Source organism: Acomys russatus, chromosome 3, assembly GCF_903995435.1.
Source record: "Acomys russatus chromosome 3, mAcoRus1.1, whole genome shotgun sequence".
Taxonomy (NCBI): Eukaryota; Metazoa; Chordata; class Mammalia; order Rodentia; family Muridae; genus Acomys; species Acomys russatus.
This window is the reverse complement of record NC_067139.1, coordinates 37388502-37410856: the sequence shown is the minus strand read 5'-3', so window position 1 is coordinate 37410856 and position 22355 is coordinate 37388502. Positions and strand designations below refer to the sequence as shown.

The 22355-nt window shown below is 40.5% G+C and overlaps 1 protein-coding gene across 1 annotated transcript in view; it reads left to right on the top strand.

The window, feature by feature from the left end:
• Positions 1-22355, top strand: part of Uimc1 (ubiquitin interaction motif containing 1) — a 78024-nt gene that overhangs the window by 48442 nt on the left and 7227 nt on the right. The window contains exons 10-11 of the mRNA XM_051171864.1: positions 3733-3886; positions 17319-17397. Of these exons, the coding sequence (XP_051027821.1) occupies positions 3733-3886; positions 17319-17397 (233 nt within the window). The remainder of the gene's footprint in view (positions 1-3732; positions 3887-17318; positions 17398-22355) is intronic.

Below are 22355 nucleotides of genomic sequence, written 5' to 3'. Positions count from 1 at the left end.
GGCAGAGGCAGGCGGATCGCTGTGAGTTAGAGGCCAGCCTGGTCTATAGAGTGAGTCCAGGACAGCCAAGGCTACACAGAGAAAGAAACGCTGTCTCAACAAACAAAAAAACAAAAAAAAAAAAAAAGAAGAAGAAGAAGAAGAAGAAGAAGAAGAAGAAGAAGAAGAAGAAGAAGAAGAAGTTGTTGAAGGAGGCCTCCAAGTTACTGTGATCCACCTGTCTCTCTCTCTTGAGCATGTACCATACCTTGTTTTTTGAGATAGGTTCCTTTGTTTGTTTCTTTGTGTGGCCTTGACTGTCCTGGAACTCACTCTGTGGCCTGGAATTCAGAGATCTGTGTGTCTCCGCCTCCCAAGTGCTGGAATTAATGGCATGTGCCACCGCTGTTTGCTTCCCCAGTGCAAACAGTGGGGAAGCACTTTTCTTTCTTTCTTTCTTTCCTTTTCTGTTTTTGGTTTTTGGTTTTTCAAGACAGGGTTTCTCTGTACAGCCTTGGCTGTCCCAGACTCACTTTGTAGACCAGGCTGGACTTGAATTCTGAGATCCACCTGCCTCTGCCTCTCTGAGTGCTGGCCTTACAGGTGTGTGCCACCTTGCCCATCTTCAAACAAATTTTTAAAATTTTTTTTTTATTTTTATTGTTTGGTTATTCGAGACAGGGTTTCTCTGTGTAGCCTTGGCCATCCTGGATTCGCTTTGTACACCAGGCTGGCCTCGAACTCACAGCGATCCGCCTGCCTCTGCCTACCGAGTGCTGGGATTAAAGACGTGCGCCACCACGCCCAGCTCCAAACAAATTTTTTAAAAGTTGGGTTTCTTAATATACTAGACAGTGTACAAAATATATAGATGATTAGGTACAAGTAGAAGTATGATTATAGAAATAATTTTTCTGAGCCAGGCGCAGTGGTGCACTCAGGAGGCAGAGGCAGGTAGACCTCTGAGTTTGAGGTCAGCCTGGTCTACAAAGTAGGTTCCAGGGTGGCCAAGACTACACAGAGAAACCCTGTCTGAAAGGGGAAAAAGCCTTTTCTGCTTTGAAAATTTTGTGACTGTTCAGTGATATTAGCTTGTTAATGGGGGTAACTGCTTGGTAGTACTGACTTATGCAGAGCATTCTTGTTATAACTGCTTTCTTTCTCTCCCTCCCCACCCCCTCTTGGTTTTTCGAGACAGGGTTTCTCGGTGTAGCCTTGACTATACTGGACTCACTTTGTAGACCAGGCTGTCCTGGAACTCACAGAGATCTGCCTGTTTCTGCCTCCTGAGTGCTGGGATTACAGGCATTACAGGATTACAGCCCACCACATTGGGCTCTATGTGACTCTTTTGTTGTTGTTTTCTTTTTTCTATATGACTCTTAATTCACATAAAAGCTTAGTAAACTATCTATTTGGCTTGAAACAACTTCTATTAACTAACCTGAAAATAGAGTATCTGTATGACACTGCATCTCAAGAAAATTCTCAGGAGCTGGGCACTGACCTTCAGTCCCAGCACTCAGAAGGCCAACCTGTTCTACAAATTGAGTTCCAGGACAGCCAGAGTTGTTACACAGAGAAACCCTGTCTCAATTATTTAAAAAAAAAAAAAAAACTGTTTAAGAAATCAAATCAAGAGAGACTACAGTGCCAGCACACCTGTAATCTCAACACTCAGGGAGGCAGAAGCAGGTGGATCCCTGAGTCTGAGGCCAGCCTGGTCTACAGAGTGAGTTCCAGGACAGCCAAGGCTACACAGAGAAACCCTGTCTTGGAAAACAACAACAACCCCCCCCCCCCCGCCGCCAAAAAAAAATTAGAGGTTTACAGATTTTGACCTAGTGATATGATATTGTCATCTATAAATATAGTAGGTAGAATTTACAGCTCCCCTGGGATGTAGCCTAAGAGCCAAAGATTAGACATACTTACAGTGGATTCTGTGTCTGAGTACCACTTTTGATATCTCATTGTGTAGTGTTTTATACATACAGTGTGTGTGTGTGTGTGTGTGTGTGTGTGTGTGTGTGTGTGTGTGTGTGTGTAAGTCAGAAGATAAGTTGCAGGAGAGTTTTTTTCATGTATTCTAGGGATTGAATTGAAGTCATCAGAGTTGGTGTCAAATACCCTTGCCCACTGAGCCATCCATCTTACCTGTATGGTCATTTTGTTGTTGTTGTTTGAGACAGTGTTTCTCTGTGTAGCCTTCCTTGGCTCTTCTGGACTCACGCTGTAGACCAGGCTGGCCTCGAACTCACAAAGATCCGCCTGCCTCTGCTTCCTGAGTGCTGGGATTAAAGGTGTGTGCCCCCATGCCTGGCTGCCTGTATGGTATTTTAAAACAAAAGAAACAGCTCTGAGTACAAAGCAATATAGTGTTTTTGTGAGCACTGGTGACATTCCTTTTGAATCACATTTTAGTGCTTAGTGAACTTTAGAATGCCAAGTAGCTTCTCAGTAACCATTAACCTTGAGTAACTCAAGACTACTTGCAACTTTAGGGTGTATTTGCTTCCTCTCTTTGTTCAAATAGCTTTGCATGCACAATACAGTATTTTCTTGTAAGATCTGTGAACAATAGAATCCGGATTTGTAAGAAGTCAATGACTAGCTTTGGAGTAATATTATCTAGAACTCTCAGGCCCACTTTAATCTTCTGACTTCTACAGAATAATTAGTTTGGGCCAGCAAAATGGCTCAGCAGGTAAAAGTGCTTGCTGTACAAGCATGGTGCCTGAGTTGGCTCCCTGAAACCCATATTAAAGTCTGGGTGATACACATTCTTAATCCCAGTACTCCTATGTCAAGATGTGCGTGGAGACAGGAGAATTTCCTGGAAGCTTGAGAGCTGGCTAGTTTCATGTCAATCATTGCAAGCTATAGTCATCTGAGAAGAGGAAATCTTAAGAAAATACCTTCAGGTATTTTGTAGGATAAGCTTGTAGGCAAGGTTGTAAGGTATTTTCTTAATTAGTAAATGATGTGGTGGATAGCCTAGCCCATTGTGGGTGACTCCAGCCCTAGACTGGTGGTCCGGGGCTCTGTAAGAAAGCAGGTTGAGCAAGTCATGAGAACAAGCCAGTAAGCAGCACCCTCTCCATGGCCTCTTCATCAGGTCTTGCCTCTGGGTTCTTGCCCTGTTTGAGTTCCTGCTCTCACTGTCTTCCATGATGAACTGTGATAGGGAATTATAAACAAAGTAAATCCTTTTCTCCCCAAGTTGTTTTTGGTCTGGTGTTTCATCACAACAATAGAAACCTTAACTAAGACAGACAGACAGACAGCCTGGAATGAGAAGTGTGGCAGAAATGAGAGACTTTACCTCAACAAAACTTCCACATGTATGTATGTGGCATGGACAGGGACACCCACACACACGGGGACACGGGGACACACACACACACACACACACACACACACACACACACACACACACAAGACAAACAAACAAAACCAAGCCACATATAGACTAAATAAGCAACATTTGAAAACTAACTACCTATGTGAGATACTGGCAGCTATAGGAGCAAGAGAGAAGACTTAAAAGGCTTTAATAAAATTGATTGTCTTAACTAATGAGTTCTTTAGGTCTTCAAATAATTAAGTCTTTGCTTTCAATCCTTGGTTTTGGATCAGGTATAAACTGATAGGTATTGTTTCATTGAAAGTAAATGAAATGTATCTTGTTCTTTGGGGGGAAAGACGTAAACTAAAGTTATTGCTTACAGTTGCCATTTGCCTACTCTTTAGGTTGGTAATAGGGAAGACGGTGAGAAAGAAGATCCTCCCCCTGCCTTCTCATCTAGTACCCAGGTGTCCTGCCCACTGTGTGACCGTGACTTTCCTCCCACAAAGATTGAGCAACATGCTATGTACTGCAATGGTCTGATAGAGCAAGAAACAGGTAAAAACTCACCAGGATGGCCTAACTGGCTTTTGTTGTTTTGAGACAAGGTTTCACTATGTAGCCTTGCCTGGCCTGGAACTTACTGGCCTTGTACTGGTAGAGATCCCTCTGCCTCTGTGTTCTGAGGCTGGAGTTAAAGGTGTGAACCACCATACCCAGCTGACAGCATAACTGTTAACCTTTTTGCATGGTCCTTTAGTAATCCTGTATAATACAGTGCAGGAGAAATAGTTCTTTTTTTTTTTAGAGTTGCTATTGTGTCTGTGTAGATAGTTTCCTAGTACATTTGTGCTCTTTGTCTTTAGTAAGTGTATTACCTTGTACCAAGTTCCTCAGGAGAAGATAAAGGGAAAAGCCTTTTCTTTTAGTGTTCCATTTGCTCTTTACTGTTCACAGTTGAAAAGCTGTTCACAGTTGCAGTAGACTGTGTATTTCAACTTACATATTTAAATATTGAGACTCCTAAGGAACTTGAGAAACTTAAGTTCTAGAGTGGTCCATTTTTTACTTAAACTAAATGTCTTATGGTTTATTTCAACAGACATCCTACTTAGAGACAGCTGTTAAAAATATCCCTAATTTAGCCGGGCGTGGTGGCGCACGCCTTTGATCCCAGCACTCGGGAGGCAGAGGCAGGCGGATCGCTGTGAGTTCGAGGCCAGCCTGGTCTACAAAGTGAGTCCAGGACGGCCAGGGCTACACAGAGAAACCCTGTCTCGAAAAACCAAAAAAAAAAAAAAAAAAAAATCCCTAATTTATATTTCTATCCTGTATGTTCTATCTGCTGAGTTACACTAAAACTATTGGGTTACCTTTCTAAGAGTACACCAGAGCCATAGTTGTGATATAGTGTGAGCTCTTGACCAAGAAAATATTTTTGTTAATCATACCTCTTGATACACCAGCCTGAGTCTGATTTTCTGTCTATGGTCTATGATCTAGTGTCAGCATAGCTAGCTTTCCATGAGCCTACATACAAATAAAATGTAAGCCTTAGGTAATTGGAAGTGTTGCAACCTTCTTTGTGCTAGTTAATTTTTATAGCTTAAATGTATTTACATTTGAAATTGTATATTTGTGTGGTATTTTGTAAGTTAAAATTATCGGAAAGGACCACTTGGCTCACCCACAGTGGTGGTACATGAGTTGGCAGTTTAGCCAACTGAAGATTCAGGAGTGCCCATCCCTAAAGATACTGGAGTAGCTGGGCATGGTGGCTCATGCCTTTAATGCCAGCACTTGGAAGCAGGCAGATCTCTGAGTTCGAGGCCAGCCTGGTCTGCAAATCCAGTTCAGGACATTCAGGGCTCTGTTATACAAAGAGAAAGGGGAAAAAAATAACTGGAGTAGGCTAGTATTCTGTTGGATTTCTCTGCTTATCACCTCTGTCATACCTGTCAGAGATCCCTGGGCAGGTGAAATGGCTCAGTGGGTAAGGGCATCTGCCACCAAACCTGGTAACCTAACCCTGACCCCTGAACCCCACTTGTGTCGGGGCGAGGAGAGGGCATTGAGTGTCCTTCTCTAGTGCCCTTCACCTGTTCCTTTTGGCAAGGTGTCTCTCTGAACATGGGGCTCACACTTTCTCAGACTTTAGCATGCTCCACTGATCTTCTGTCTTCAACCTTGCTCCGAGATGGACTTACAGGCATGTGTAGGATGCCCAGCTTGTTACATGGATACTCTGTACTGGTCTTCAGGATTGTGCAGCAAACACTTTTAATCACCAAGCCATTGTCAGCCCCTGGAACACTTAAAGAAATTGGTGGTAAACCTTTTATGTTGGGTACTAGAGAAGTTTTTGTTGTAGTTGTTGGTTTTGTTTTGTTTTTTCGAGACAGGGTTTCTTTGTGTAACAGCCCTGGCTGTTCTGGAACTCTCTTTGTAGACCAGGCTGGCCTCGAACTCAGAGATCTGCCTGCCTCTGCCTCCCGGGTACTGTGATTACAGGGAGGAGCCACCATGCCTGGCTGCTAGAGACATTTTAAAACAAGGTTTCTGCTACCAAGGGGTTTGTGGTCTTGCTGCAAAAGTAAACTTTTACTCAGGAAAGTAATTACAATTGTTTATAATGAATGTCCATGTAAAAATGAGTACAGTGGACCATGAAAACTGGCAATTTAGACCTTTTAGGAGATTTTTGGCATAGGGAATTCTGACTGGAACCATCCCATAGTCTACTTATTCCTATTTTCTTTGAAACCATTTGGGTATCTAGGTAGGGTTGGTATGTCAGGAATTTTGTGAAACATTTTTTAGTATATGTGACCTTTACTTGGTTCTCAGCAAATCTGACCTCTTATTTTTCATGAGTTTGCCTGTGCTTACATCTTTCTTGTAAGGGATAAAAATTTTAGTGATTGTTGTTTCTTTCAACATAATTTACTTTTAAAATTTTGGATAGCAGACTTCTCATACCAAGGAGGGAAAGTTTCCCATCTTGAGAATGGGACTAATCCACCTAACCAAGCCTGGAGACCATTGTCTAATTCCAGGAGTAGAGTAAGAGAGTTCTCCCCTCTCAGAGTTAAATACCAAGTTTCTCCCTCCTGTCTGTGTCTCCCTCAAGCTGATCCTAGACATGCTTGGTTTGGTTGTATAACAGGAATAGTAATTAGCATCATTTACATGGAATGTCTACCATTTATGCCTAGTTACCGTGCAGCACAATAACAATTATGCATGTCATTAAAGATGTGTCTGATTAACTTTGCTGTAAGTTTTATTTGATTACAGTACTACATTGTGGTTAAGCTGGCTTGTGTGCTCAGTTTATTCAGTGACATGGCTATCTGATCAGAACTATAAAAAAATAGAATGTTTTTTAAAAGTATTGTTTGTGGGGGATAAGATTCACTACATTCTTCTAGATTAGAACAAAAACCAACTGCCTTTGTATTTTTCTGGAAAATACATTGGAGATCATTTTTATGTAAAACATAGGAAAATTAAAGTTCCCTACTTACTCATTCAGTAAGTATATATTAATACCTACTGTACAGCAGATGCATTGAATTAATATAAAAAGTCACTACTCTTCTGGAGTGTACATTCTAGTGGTGGAAGATAAACCATGAAAAAGTAAGTGAAAAAATTATGAAAAAGTAACATGTCAAGTGGTGATAAATTTTTAAGATGTGTTTTGTGTAGGTGTGCATGTGCTATGTGTGTGCATATGTATGGAGGCCATAGGTCAACCTCAGCTGCTATACCTTGGGAGCCATCCACTTTGCTTTTTTAGACAAGATCTCTGGACCTGGGGCTCGATAGTTAAGATTAGCTTGGCTAGCCAGTAAACTGCAGGAATCCTCTTGTTTTCACCTCCCTAATGATAGAATTACAAGCATACACCATCAGACTCAACTTTTTATGGCTTCTGAACATTAAACTCATGTTCTCAGGCTTGTGGCACTTAACTGCCTAAACCATCTCTCTTGCCTGGTGATAAATAATGTGTGTGTGTGTGTGTGTGTGTGTGTGTGTGTGTGTGTGTCAGGAGGAGTACAAAGCACAAGAAGGGAATAGAGAGTAACAATGTAACAATTTAAAATAGCTGTCAGATAGGTCCCCTTTAAGATGGTGACAGTTGGGACCGGAGAGGTAGCTTAGCAGTTAAGAGTACTTGCTGGACTTGCAGAGGACCTCTATTTGATCTTCAGCACCCACATAGTGGCTTATAACCATCCAGTTCCAACACTGTCTTTGACCTCTGAAGTCACATGCATACATTCAAGCAAGCAATCATATAAAATAAAAAATAATATAAAAAAAGATTATGGCATTTGAGTAGAGACCTAAAGGAAGTGAGGGAAGTTTAAGGTGAATATTTGTTCGGTTCACAAGGATGGATATCTCAATTGGTCTTCAATATATATGTTGGAATCCTGAAGAAGTAGGCTCTAAATGCCAGTGAAGAATGCTTTTGCTAGCAAGGCAAGGGCAAGCAGGCAAAGAGCCAAAACTTCTTTGCCTTTATATAGACTTGCAGAAGGTCTGGTCTAGATTAAAAGTGTATTTTCCCTCAAGATCCAGATTAAAGGTATGTGTCTTCCTTTCTCAAAGGTCCAGATTAGAAATGGATTCACTCTCTTCAATCCAACCCCCCCCCCCCAAAAAAAAAAAACCTCTCACAGGTGTGCCCTCCATTTCTGGGTTGTAGTTCATTCCAGATGTAGTCAAGTTGACAACTAGTAGTAGCCATCACAGGAAGAGAATATGTTACCATGCTAGCTAGTTTTATGTCAGCTTGACAAAAGCTAAAGTTATTTGGGAAGAGGGAATCTTAGTTGAGAAAATGTCCCCACCAGATTGGTCTGTGGGCGTGTCTGTGGTACATTTTCTTAATCAGTGATTGATGTGGGAGGGCCTAGCTTACTCTGGGCAATACCAACCCTATGCTGGTTATCCTGGATGCTATAAGAAAGCAGGCTGAGCAAGGCATGAAGAGTAAGCTAGTAGGCAGCATTCCTCCAAGGCCTTTCGACCAGCTCCTGCCACCAGGTTCCTGCCCTGACTTCTTTCAGTGATGTGGAGCTATAAGCTGTAATAAATCCTTCCCTCCCAAGTTGCTTTAGGTCATGGTGTCTTTTATCACAGCAATAGAAACCCTAAGTAAGACAGAGACAGAGAGGAAAAAATAGTAGCTTTGAAGACCCTTGCATGTGAACAGAGTTGAGTACAGCTGGAGTGGAGCAAATAAGAGAGATAAAATAAGAGAATAGAGACATATATAATTGGGAAGGGCAGGTGGGTAGATCACAGAACTCTTGGCTATAATAAGGACTTTGACTTTTCCTCTTGAGAGTAATCCTTGGAAAGACTTGAGCAAAGAGTGTATGTTTAAGCAGAGGATGGCCATTTTAAGAAAAGGGTCACTCAGGTTGCTGTAAGATAATAGATTATTAGAATGTGGAACAAAGGTAGAGCTGGGAGAACAAAGTTAACATTTTGTATATCAATAATATTTGCCAGATAAGTAATATTTACCTCTTTCAGAATCAGGCTCCTCATCTATAAAATTAGTCCAGTAGTAGGGTCATGAGGATCTGAGGCACTTTACATTGTGCATAGGTAGACATGCAAAGCATTATGCTTAGACATTTAATAAATGGTCTCTGCATTTATGAAGTACTTTTTTCTAGGGTCAGTGTTTCTAATAATTAGATAAGCTGTCGGTTGGGTATAAGTAAGGGAAGATAGACAGCAAGGCCTAAGAGTCAAAGTGGTAAGACTTGGAAGGCAGGTGGATCCCTGTGAGTTCAAGGCCAGCCTGGTCTACAAAATGAGTCCAGAACAGCCAGGGCTCTGTTGCACAGAAAATCCTGTTTGGGAAAACCAGAGCCAGAAAGAGAGGGGGTGTGAGGTGGGGTAGGGTTGGGGAGGAGGGGAGGGGACGGGAGGGATATCTCCAGGATAACTGCGGCTACATAGAGAGTCCAAAAAACAAAACAAAACCAACAAAAAAGAGTAAGGTAGTAAAAAATACATAGTAGCATGGTTTAGGAAGCTACAGACATTAACTGAGTTTACTTTTTGCCTAGGTAGAGGGTTATAGCATAGAATCATACATGATCCTGCTTAGAATTGATTTTCTTTTTTTTTTTTCTTCTTCTTTTTGTTGTTGGTTTGGTTTTGTTTTGTTTTGTTTTTTGTTTTTTGTTGTTGTTGTTAATTGGGGTTTGTTTGTTTATTTTTTGAGACAGGGTTTCTCTGTGTATCGTTGGCTGTCCTGGCTCACTTTGTAGACCATGCTGGCCTCAAACTCACAGACATCTGCCTGGCTCTGCCTCCTGAGTGCTAGGATTAAAGGCATGTGCCACCACGCCCAGCCTTTAAAGTTTTTGGTCGTCCCGCGCCCCCCTGACCCCACCTGCCGCCAGACAGGGTTTCTCTGTGTAGCCTTGGATGTCCTGGACTGGCTTTGTAGACCAGGCTGACCTCAATCTCACAGAGATCCCCCTGCCTCTACCTCCCAAGTGCTGGGATTACAGGCATGCGCCACTACTGACTGCCGGTGAGTTGATTTTCTTTTCAGGGATATCTCAAAAAAATAATGATAAATGGGTGAGTGGATTGAAGGAGATGGAGACTTTCTTATGATAATAAAGATAGTAAAGGACTTGGAGATATTAAAGTACTGAGGCTTAAAGCAGGCTTGACTTAGGCAATGGTAGTAGCATAAATCAGCAAGGCCTCAGACTCATTACTCAAGTTAGACAAAGTTGAACCTTTTTTGTTTTATATACCTATTAGAAGCGAATCTTAATGTAATTTGTAAAGCTCTCTAGTCTTCTCTCTTGTATTAGTGTAGTGTTTGTAGTACTCAGGATTCTTAGATTAGCTCTGTTGCTATTAGTACCTATTGTGAAGTGTTTACAGTTGTGAAATGGAATAGGTTTAATAGAAAAAAATGTGGATTTAGGAGGCAAGGTGGTGTGAGAAGATACACAAATCAGATATAGGCTCTGGTCTCATAGAAATCATGGTTTAGTTGGACAGATGATAAATGCATAAACAGCTGTAACACAGTGCTAAAACTACTCAGGGAACCATATAAAGAAGATCTTGGTGGGCTAGAGAGATGGCTCAGGTTGATAGCACTGTCTGCTTTTCCAAGGGTCCTGAGTTGAATTTCCAGTATCCACATGGTGGGTGGCTCACAACCATCTGTAATGAGATCTGGTGCTCTCTTCTGGCATGCAGGTGTTTGTTACATGGAGGCAGAACACTATAATAAGTTAAAGAAAAAAAAAGATCCTGTACTGTTTCAGAGGCAAATGCTTTTGGAGTCTTAAAAGGTCACTAATGTAAGATAACATAAATTGCTTAAATACAAACATGTGCAAAAAAGAGCAACAATTAAATGTGATGGTGTTGCCATAAGGTTATTGTGTAATTCAGATGTTGATTTCTGTATCCCCCATATCTGGTGACAAGCCTTATTCTAAGAATTTCCTGTCTAAATGTTGTATAAACTCTGCTCCCCAATTGTCCCCTGATACGCCAGTAAAGCAGCTTACAGCCAATCACTGAGCAAGGGGAGAAAATAGGGTTGGACTTCCTGGCAGGCTGGGGAAGAGGAATTAGAAGAGGAAGTTCAGCCATAAGGAGAGGTGCAAGAGAGATGCAGAAGATAACAGCTGGAGCAAAGAAAGAACTAAAAAGCAACTAATTTAGGGATTTTAGCAAAGATGGAATCAGTATAACATAGAGAGTTAAGAACAGACTTAAACTGATCAAGATTGTGTTGTAAAGCCTTATAAACAAATATAAAAGAGTCTCAATTATTTGTATGATAGCTGGGTTAAGAAATAAGTGGGGCTGGAGAGATAGCTCAGAGGTTTAGAGCACTGGTTGCTCTTCCAAAGGTCCTGAGTTCAATTCCCAGCAACCACATGGTGGCTTACAACCATCTATAATGAGATCTGGTGCCTTCTTCTGGTGTGCAGGTATACTTGCAGACAGAGCACTGTATAATAAATAAATAAATCTTTTTTTTTTTTTTTAAAGAAATAAGCTCAGAGAAACACTGTTTTATAAGGCTTTACAACACAATCTTGAGCAGGTCAAGTCTATTTTTAACCCTCTGTGTTATTTTTGTCTTACTGTTAGGAAACATCCCAGTAATACTTGAATTTTGTAGCTTTCCTCCGCTCCAGCTCCTTTTCTGTTCTCTCCCCTGCTCAGGTAGTATAGGCAATGTAAAAGGCAATAGGAGAATGACACATGTAACTTGAGCTAATGGGTTCATAATGGGAGAAGGCTTTTTAGCTTTGAACGTTATTTGTATATTTATTTTTGTTCTGTATATTGTACTCTCTAGTTGCAAGTGTTAAAAATACATTTTAAGTCGAGCGTGGTGGTGCACACCTTTAATCTAAGCACTCAGGAGGCAGAGGCAGAGGCAGGTGGATCGTTGTGAGTTTGAGGCCAGCCTGGTCTACAAAGTGAGTCCAGGACAGCCAAGATAGCATTGAGAAACCTATCTTGGGGAAAAAAAAAAAAAAAAAGGAAGAAAAAGAAAGAAAGAAAGAAAAGAAAATACATTTTAGCTGACTGTGGAGGCTGACGTAGCAGAACTGCTGGTTTGAAGTCTGGCTGGCCTTGAACCTGTGGCAGTTCTCCTGTCTCAGACTTCTGAGTGGATTATAAGCTTGTACCATTAAATTGGTGTTTGATGTGTGTGGAATGATTGTCTGGCCAGGTGTGGTACTGTATACCTGTAATAACAGTATTTTGGAGGCAGAGGCAAGAGGATCAAGAGTTCATAGTCATACTCGACAACATAGAGACTGAGCCTGGGCTGCATGAGGGGTGTGTGTGTGTGTGTGTCTGTCTGTCTGTCTGTCTGTCTGTATCAAACTACATAAGTTGTCTGACTGCAGTCATATCCACTAGAATCTCAAGCATCTTCTCATCTTGCTTTTCGTGCTGACCCATTTTGTTATAGGTATTCCTACTCGTTGTGCCTTGGTGTTGAAGAGCCAGTGTTGTGTGACTTTTCTTTCCTTGGTAAACATCTTTTTACTTCAGATAGGGCATCAACATCAGCCAAAGTGATCACTCAAGTTAGGCGAACAGTGAGTTTGGAGGGTTACTTAATAGTGCGTGGGTGACTCTTATGCAGTTGCATCATGGAACATTCTACCCCCAAATGGATGACCACCTACAGAATCTTCATCCACGGAGCTCTGTATTCAGTTTGTTGGCAGTTTCACCTTGTTACTGCTTACCTAACCTCTGGGAGGCCTTTTCAGTCCTATACGTCTCTGAACATCGTGAGCCTCTCAGCTTTTCGGGCTTCCCTCCTCCTTCCAAGAGAGAATAGCTATACAGCAGCCAGGCCTCAGGATTTCCTTTGTCAATTTTCCTCTGTCAGCTGTGCTTATTCCTCCCTTGAAAGATAAAATTGCCCTTTTAACACCGGACTCAATACTCAAAAATACTATGTACAGAAGGGTTATCAACAGGTAAACTGTTTTACTTTAGGATCTAGTCACACTTTTTATGACATTGAAGCTGTATAAATATCCTACTCCAAAAAATATCTACTCGTCCCTGTTTAAAATTTTTTATGTTACATCTATTTACTAGGGGAAGAGCCACTAACTACCACAGTGCAGCTGTGGAGATCAGAGGGCAGCTCATGGAGTGATTTCCTTTTCCCTACTATGTGGGTGCCCAGGACTTACCACCCACTGGTACTGTCACTTAGGTTCTTTATCACTGTGGCAATGATGGCTCCTGCCACTTCTCCATTGATTAGCTGACATTGTTTGTAAAGATTTTTACCTCCTCCTTTACTATTTCTCTTTTGTTTTGTTTTGTTTTTCTTTTTTTATTAATTTAAAAAAAATTTTACATTACACATTTAAATTATTACACACATATAAAATAAGCTGTCTACAGCAAGAAGAACCATGAGACAACCAAGAATTATATAAATGTTATATTCTTAGTGTTTTGGCTATTTGTATTTGGTAGCCTTGAAGAAAATATCTTTCCTGTCTTGGTTCATATAAAAATTTGAAGGTAAATCAATCTCCATCACATCTTGTCATTATCAACTTAAAACATCTATCTAGCCCTAAAAACATCTTAACCACTAAACTATCTGGTCTTCAGCTCCATCAGAGACTTGAGAAGGAATAAACTTGATTACCTGAGTATACCTGGAGTGCAGGTTAGTGGCTTTCCAAATGAGAAGATGACAGAGACAGTTTTCTACCTGAACAGTCACTCAAACCTCTATAATGTTGGAGCATCATCTTCAGCCTTCTGGCCCAATATATCTGACAGACATATTTGTGAGGCAGGAACTATTGAGGACTTGCTTACCCTGTCGAGGCAGAGTTTGGCTGTCGACTCTGCCTGCAACTGTTTCTTTTTAACATATTATGGGCTTATAGATTTATTTTTTGGTTTAATGTTTCATTTTTAAAATTAGTACATCTTTATTATAGAAAATTTGAGGAAACTTAGAAAAAATTCTACCCATGATCCAGTCTAATATGTACTGTTTGATATGTACCCTTTTCTCTTTTTCTTTGTCTTTAGTTAGCTTTTAAGCAGATTTTACCTAAAATCATTTAATTTTTATTTTCTTAAAAATATGATGAATTCATATAAACACATCTCCTAACTTCAGAAGACCAAACTGTTTTTATATGTACTCTGATCTCTCACCCCCTTCTCCCCTAAAGCATTTTGAAGCAGTTTTCTAGCATTATTTTTTTTTTTCATCTACAAACATTTCAGTGTTCATGTGTAAAGGATTAAGGAATATTTATAAAAATACAGCCTGTGGTAGTATATACTTTAAATCCCTGCATCTGAGAGGCAGAAATTCAGCCTGTTCTAGATAGAGTTCCAGGCCAGCCAGCAGAACATAATGAGAGAGAGAGAGAGAGAGAGAGAGAGAGAGAGAGAGAGAGAGAGAGAGAGAAAAGAAGAAGAAGGAGGAGGAGGAGGAAGAGGAGAAGGAGAGAGTGAGGGAGGGGGAGAGGAAAGGAAGAGAAGAGAAGAGAGTGTTTTAGAGCATCCTCCCTGGGATCAGTTCAAGTAATTCTCATATATAGTGAGCTTGATGCCAGCTTGGGATATGTGAGATCTTAGTTCCAAAAAAAAAAAACAAAAAAAAACAGAAAAAAAACCAAAAACCATAATTTTTTTCCTTACTGTATTTTGCCAAGTGTATTTTAATGTTTCTTGGTTCTAGAGTATAATTTCTGAAAATGTTTGAGGCTTGGTCAGATTCACCTCAGGTGTTTTTATTTTCTTTCAAGTGTGCTTCATAGATGATATTGTAAATCTCACATTGAATTAAGATAGGAAGCACAGACGATCTGGTTGTCTTTTTATGATTTTAAGATTAACTGATGCTTGCCAGTGCTGGTGCACGCCTTTAGTCCCAGCAGGAAGGCACACCTTTAATCCCAGCAGGAAGGCAGAGGCTGGCGGATCTCTATGAGTTCAAGGCCAGCTAGTACTAGGATAGCCAAAGCGACACAGAGAAACTCTCTCAAAAAACCAAAAAACCTAATAGTTCTGGTAACATTTCAATACTGGTTTTGGTGTTTATCAGACTTTAAATCATCCTCCAGAGGAGTAATTTACAAACTTGAGACCTCTAAGCTTTTTAAACGTGCTTATTGTTAAAATGGACCCAATGAGGTCTGGTTTTTGTTTTTTGTTTTTTGTTTTTTGTTTTTTTTCTGGTTATAAGGACTTATATTTAGGAACTATCATCATGAATATGTGAGTGTTCTGAGTTAGAAATTATTAATAAAATAAAATTATTGGGGCTGGAGAGATGGCTCAGTGGTTAAGAGCACTGGCTGCTCTTCCAGAGGACCTGGGTTCAATCTCCAGCATCCACAACTGTCTGTAACTGCAGTACCAAGATATCTGACACCTACATACCAGTGCACATAAAATAAAATTTAAAAACTATTAAAAAATTATTGAGACTAGCACCTGAGAGAACAAGAGTTTATTTATTAAATGAGAATCTTCTGGTGAGAAAAATCACTTTGTGAATGAATGTGGGTCCTGTGGTAGATTCTAGGGCTCTAACACAGGTCGTCTTTTTTGCAGGTAGAATCTCTTGTTGGGTCCCAGATCTTGCTGATTAGAACAGGCTGGCTGGCCAGCAGCCCTCAGAGATCCTCTTGTCTCTGTCTCTCCATAATGGAGATAACAAAAGCCTGCTACCATATCCTGGTTTTACTTGGGTACTAGGATTAAACTCAGGTCCTTAGGCTTGTGTGGCAAGTACTTAGCTGCAACCTAATTGATATTTATTCAATACCTGGTATAATCCAGATTGTATAAGCTGAAGATTCAAGTAATTTACAGGATAGACTATTTCATGAATCAGTAACTTTTCTAAATTCTCTGTGTTGTGTTAAGTGTAAGGAAGGCATGTTTTGAGAGAAATGTTTAGTTTTTGTTATGGCAAAGACTAGAAAACACTTGATTACATAACCTGCAAGGTCATTAAGAGGGACGATGGTTTTATAAGCAGATATGTTTTGATGTGAGACAGGTATTTATATCACCTGTACTAAAACCATTAATACCCAATAGAAGTTGAAGGTAGTCCTATTGTAGTAGAAGAGACCAGTTGTGCTTACTGTTCTAGCCTTCCTCACTTATAAAATAGAACACTAAGGAATTCTGTAAAGAATCGGTGGGAGGGGCTGGAGAGATGGTTCAGTGGTTAAGAGCACTGCCTGCTCTTCCAAAGGACCCGGGTTCAATTCCCAGCACCCACATGGCAACTCACGACTGTCTGTAACTCCAAGATCTGACATCCTCACACCAATGCACATAAATTAAATAAAAATATTAAAAAAAAAAAAAAAAAAAAAAGAATTGGTGGGAACAGGTCCTAGAGTTCCCACTGTCTCCCATCATGTGTCCGACTATCGTCAGTGCGGAGACAAGCTTTGGCAGTGGCAGGGCTTCTGCAGAACTAACTACCTTGTCCAGGTCACCCCAGACACCACCCCTGCTTCCACGTGCGGGACCTGAGCCTTTGCTGCTCTCTCTCTCTGGAGAGTGCGGCTCAGGGTCTGCTCCTCCTATCCTGGAGGTCACCTGGAGTTGTGTGGTCACCAAGAGGCTTGAGGACACAGTAACCCTGAGCTGGGCTCATCTTCCAGGGAGCAAACCTAAAGGCATCAGTCAGCGCCCCCCAGCTAAAGCCATGCGGGGGTGGGGTGGGGTGAGCAGAAAGTGTCTTCAAGGTAGAAAGCCTTGTACCTGGCCACAGCCCCTCCCTTTAGGCTACAGTTCCCACCTGAGCTTTCCCACAGGGAAACTTAGAGCAGGAGGAAGGTGGGAACCACTCTGGTAGCCCGTGGGTTCCTGAAGTTTTCTAGTCATCCACAGAGGGTAGTATGAAGGGAGCAGATGAGGATGGTGGGATTCAGTTGAAGGTGCCTGGTTTAGTGCTCTTAATTGTCTCATTCATATATATATATATATATTTCTTGGAGTAAACATTTTAAATAAATGGCATCATTGTTTAAAAAAAAAAAGATTGGGGCTTGTATAGGTACTCATCTGAAGCTAGCTAGCATTACTGCATTTCATAGAGTACTTCATTGAGATGTGTTGTAACAGACAGAATTTTGGTAGGGAGTGTATATGTTCCTTAATTGCTGCAAGTACAGGTAGAACACAGAAACCTTCCTTGGAATGAACTAGATTTTTGATCTCATGGGTTGGTGGCAAACAGGGAATAATACTTTGTGGCTGGCAGTTTTGTTCATAGTGTTATTTTCAATATTAGGTTATAGTTTCCTGGTCAGTGGACTTCTTCCCTAAGAACCGTTTTAGATTGATGCTTCTTACAAACACTGCCTTTTATATCATAAGTCTATTGCCAGCTAACTTTTTTTTTTTTTTTTTTTTAATGGGGAAGTGTTGACTAGGAGACGAAGAGAGGCCAAGAACAAAAGTGACAGTAGGACAGCTATGCAGACTGCGCCGGACATCGGCAAGTAAGTAGCCACACTGCATTCATTGAATTCCCATCTAACACACCCTCTCTTGGACCAAGTGCTCCCTGCATTGTTTGCAAGCCTGAATTCTTTCTTTCTTTCTTTTTTGTTTTTGTTTTTGTTAGTTTGTTTGTTTGCTTTTAGGTTTTTTGAGACAGGGTTTCTCTTTGTAGCCTTGGCTGTCCTAGACTCGCCTTGTAGACCAGGCTGGCCTCAAACTCACAGCGATCTGCCTGTCTCTGCCTCCTAAGTGCTGGGATTAAAGGTGTGTGCCACCACTGCCCAGCTTGTTTTTTGTTTTTTGAGACAGGGTTTCTCTGTGTGTATCCCTGGCTGTCCTGGACTCACATTGTAGACCAGGCTGGCCTCAAATTCACAGGGATCCACCTGCCTCTGCCTCCCAAGTGTTAGAATTAAAGGTGTGAGCCACCATGCCTGGTAAATTTCTTTTTCTTATTAATAGTTTATTTCAGTGTACATTGTTCATCTGTTCCTTTTTAAAAATGATCCTGCTGAAAGGGATTACCTCCCCTTGTATATGCTCATAGGGTATCAAGTCTCTTCTTGGCAACCTGCTGTCCTTCCTCTGAGTGCCACCAGGTCTCCCCCTCCAGGGGACATGGTCAAATGTGAGCAAGTCATATCCCACTCTCCACTCAACTGTGGAGAATGTTCTGACCGTTGACTAGATCTGGGTAGGGGCTTAAATACCGCCTGTATTGTCCTTAGGGGAGGGGAATAATGGGAAAATGCGCGGGGGGGAGGGAAGAATGGGATGGGATAAACATTGAGATGTAACAAGAATAAATTAATAAAAAAATTAAAAAAAAAAAAAAGAAAATACTCAATAAAGTTAATGGAAAGAGAAAAAAAAATGATCCTGTTACTGTACTGTTCTTAGGTTTCTGTTTTCTTTGAATTTATAAATTGGTGTTTGGTGCTTTGGGGAAGCAGTGAGCATTTTGCAATGTCATAATATAGAAACTGAGTTGCAAGAGGTTGAGCAATATGGAAGACTTCCTTGTGATATGGGTTATAGCTTGCCTAAGAGCAATTCTGAGAGTCAGGTAAGATTGCTGCCTCCTGAAAACAAAGCCATCTCCAACAGTTACAATGGTGAGGTATTGGGTGGGAACTTTTGTCCTCAATGGTTCCTGCTTCACAAATATGTCTGTCAGATATACTGTGCCAAAAGGCTGAAGATGATGCTCCAGTGTTTTAGAGAGTGTTGGGTGTCTGTTCAGACAGTAAACCGTCTCTGTCATTTTTTCATTTTGGAAGCTGCTAACCTGCACTTCCCTTTTACTCAGGTAGTTAAATTTATTCCTTCTCAAGTCTCTGATGGGGTTGAAGACCAGATAGCTAATTTAAAAATTTTAAGATTAGTTGTTGAGGAATTAAAAAGATATTTTTAAGTCTAGATAGATACTTTTAGGTTGATGGATTTGAGCTTTAACAGATGTTGATTTAGGTTAAAAACTTTAGATTTACCAAGATAGAATAGATAATATTTTCTACAAAGTGGCCAAATACATTTTGGTTAAAAATTATGTGTGTAAGTCTTACCTATTGGTTTTTATAATTTTTCATAATTGTACTTTATATAAAAATTGGCCTTTTTATTTAAACAGAAAAGGAAAAATGTTGGGGGATGTATTTTGATGTTAATTACAGCTTTCTGTCTGTGACCCACCTTTTGCTTAATAAAAAGCCATCCCACCTGGTCAGGGCAGAAGAGATAGATGTGAAGTGAAGAGGGGAAGGCCGCCATGGGTTAGCTGGAGAAGCACATGGCCTGCGGCATGGATGGAGAATCCAGCCCAGATGAAGAACATTAACAAGTATATGGGATTATGGATGGGAGGTGGCTTGAAAGAAGTTATTAGAAGCAGATGGCATGGGATTGAGACGGGGACCCCATGCCTGCCCCACTATGGGAGGCAATTTAGAGGATTGATACCTGCCCTGCCCCAGGTTAACTAAGGCTACCTTAAAATATATAACAAGTGTCTGTGTCTTGATTGATTGCTAGTCGGGCCTACAGATACTGATAGATAATACAGATAAATTTTAAAAACAATAGGGTTTTGTTGTTGTTGTTGTTTTTATTGGTTTTTATTTTCATTAAAGCTTACTTTTCTCTTTTAGACTGCAAATTTATGTTTAATTGATTATCCTGTTTTTCTCCCTATTTCCCATTTGAAACCTCCCACATTCCTACCCTCCACCAGATGGCTAGCATTCTGTCCTAAGTTAGAAACTCAGTTGATAAAGATATAGTTATTGAGTATTGTGGGCAGTATCATTTCCATATATTGATTTTTTTTTTTACTTGCTTGAGTAGTTACATCATGAAGCAAATTGGCAACTGAAGTGACCATACAGTGACACTGTGTTCCAGTTACTTCCACATCACAGATGTGTAACCAGACCTCATAAAGAAACGACCAAATTAGCTTGATCTACTCTGTCCCCTATTTGATGATCTTGGTTAGTGGAACAGCAGAGATGTACTGTACAATGTAACTGAGCTTTCAGAGCATTCTTTTAGACTGTTTGAGTAACTCAGTGGCAGAACAGTGTGTGTGTGTGTGTGTTTGTGCATGTGTGTGTTTGTATATATGTGTGTGTGTATTCACTTTATATCCCAAATGCAGCCCCTTCCCTCCCTCCTCTAAAACTTTATTTTCATTAAAATATAATTTTTCTCTCCCTTCCCCTTTCCAACTCCTCTCATGACCCCTTCTCACTACTTCTCAAATTCATATTCTCTTTTCTTTATTATTGTGCATGCAAGCATAGTAACATAGCACACACACATATAAATAACAACCTGCTGAGAATTTCAGGGTTAACTTGTATGTACATAATTTTCGAGCTGACCACTGGTATTGGATGGCCAATTAGGGGGCTTATCCCTGGGAGAGACTAATTCTTCATCTCTCAGTAGTTATTAGTTGATTAGATTAGTTCTTTGTGTAGGAGCAAAGGTCCTTGTGAGATGTTCCCTTTACATGTTAACATGTTTGTTGGTGGTGTCTTATTGTTGAGATATAGTAGATAAAGCTTTGAGGAGACACATTTTCACAGCAAAATTCTTTACTGTAGTTCTTAAAAATCTTTCTGCCTCTGGGCGGTGGTGGCGCACACCTTTAATCCCAGCACTCGGGAGGCAGAGGCAGGCGGATCATTGGGAGTTCGAAGTCAGCCTGGTCTACAAAGTAAGTCCAGGACAGCCAAGGCTACACAGAGAAACTCTCTCAAAAAAAAATTTTTTTTTTTTCTTTTTGTCCCCTCTTCTATGATGTTCCCTGAGCCTTAGGTTCAGGAGTTTGGTGCTGGGCTCCCACAATTAATTCTTCTCTGTAGTTTGACTAGTTATGATTTTCTGTAATGATCTCCATTTAAAAACTAATGTGTGAAAACTTTAAGCTTATACATATTACAGAAGTCCCATATAATGTTTGGTTTATTTATACATTGTGTAACATTAAAAACCCTTTCTTCTAGCTTGTTAAAATGTAACCACCTCACTATATAATAGTAAACCAGAATTCCCTACTGCTATCTGTCTGTAACTTAGTTACAGTCAACAACTTTTTCCTGTTCTTCCTTCTCTGATCTTACTTTAGTATGGATTGTAAAAGTAACTTATTCTCCTAACTAAGTTGTTGTCTGGGAGGCTCACTGCCTCCTTCTGCTAACCCAGTCCTAGTCCTGGGAGCTTCTAGCCTCCGTACAATCTAATCTAGACCTAGAATGTTTTCAGCCTCTATGACTTACTGTTTAATAAGCTCACCCTTTCTTGTTCTTTCTGAGCTCTGGGCTGGGTGGTTCAACTCAGCTGTTCTGGCTCAAATTCTTCTCCCAGCTGACTAATTTAATCTGGCTTCCTTCTGTGCCCAGAATTCCTTTTCTTGGCCTCAAACTAACTCAACCTCTGCTCTAATCTGGCTTCTTCTCATGTTCTGGCTCGTTTGCTTTTCACTGGAGTTCTCTCTTTGCAACCCATCTCTCTATTACTGTCCTGGTAAAAACTGCCTCCTCCCTCTGAAAAACTGCCTCTTAAATAGCTTCCCTTTTTTCTCTTTTCTCTCATGGGAGTTGGGCATATCCTATTCTGTCAAATCTTCTCTGATTCTTCACTTTTTCTGCTAGTCAGTTAAACATCACTTTCAAGCATGGATGTTTCCTTCTACAAACTAACTTTGCCTTTGCTTGGGATTAAAGGCATGTATCACCACGCCTGGATCTAAGCTCTTCTATACCTGATATTTGCTCTGTACCAGGCTGGCCTAGAATTTAGATCTGTTTGCCTCTGTCTCCTGGATAAAGGTGTGTTTGTATTCCAGCCAGATCACACAGACCTAGAAGATCTTTGGATATGATCTCTTGCCAGAACAGCCATGTTCTGAATTAACATTTCTCTATAATAGACCTTCCTTTTGGCCTATATCCCTCACATTGCTGCAGTCTGTGTTAACATCTCTGTGTTCTTGGACAAGCTATTAGGATGCAGACACTTGTTTTCATTTTTGTTTATATTTAGACTCTAGTAAGATGTGTCTGAGATAGCACTAGCAGTATTAGCTGTATAATGAGCACCTGATATCATATGCCAGTCATTATTGTAGAGACTCCACCTATTTTATAATAGTGGAGTGACATTGTTTTTTTCTCTTCTCCCCACCACCCTTTCAAGTGCTGGAAATTGAATCCAGGACCTTATATGTATTAAGCAAGCAGTTAACCACCAAACTATGCCCTCAACCCCTTTTCGCTCTCTCTCTTTCTTTCCTTTTCCAAATAACACTAAATTATATGTAACTGAGTCATGTAGCCAACAGTAACAAAGTCAAACTCTGCCTGACTTTAAATGTCCAGGCCTTCCTAAAGTGCTGCCATCTCTTATACATTAGGTTAGTCCAAAGATTTTAGCCTATGAATTCTTAATGATG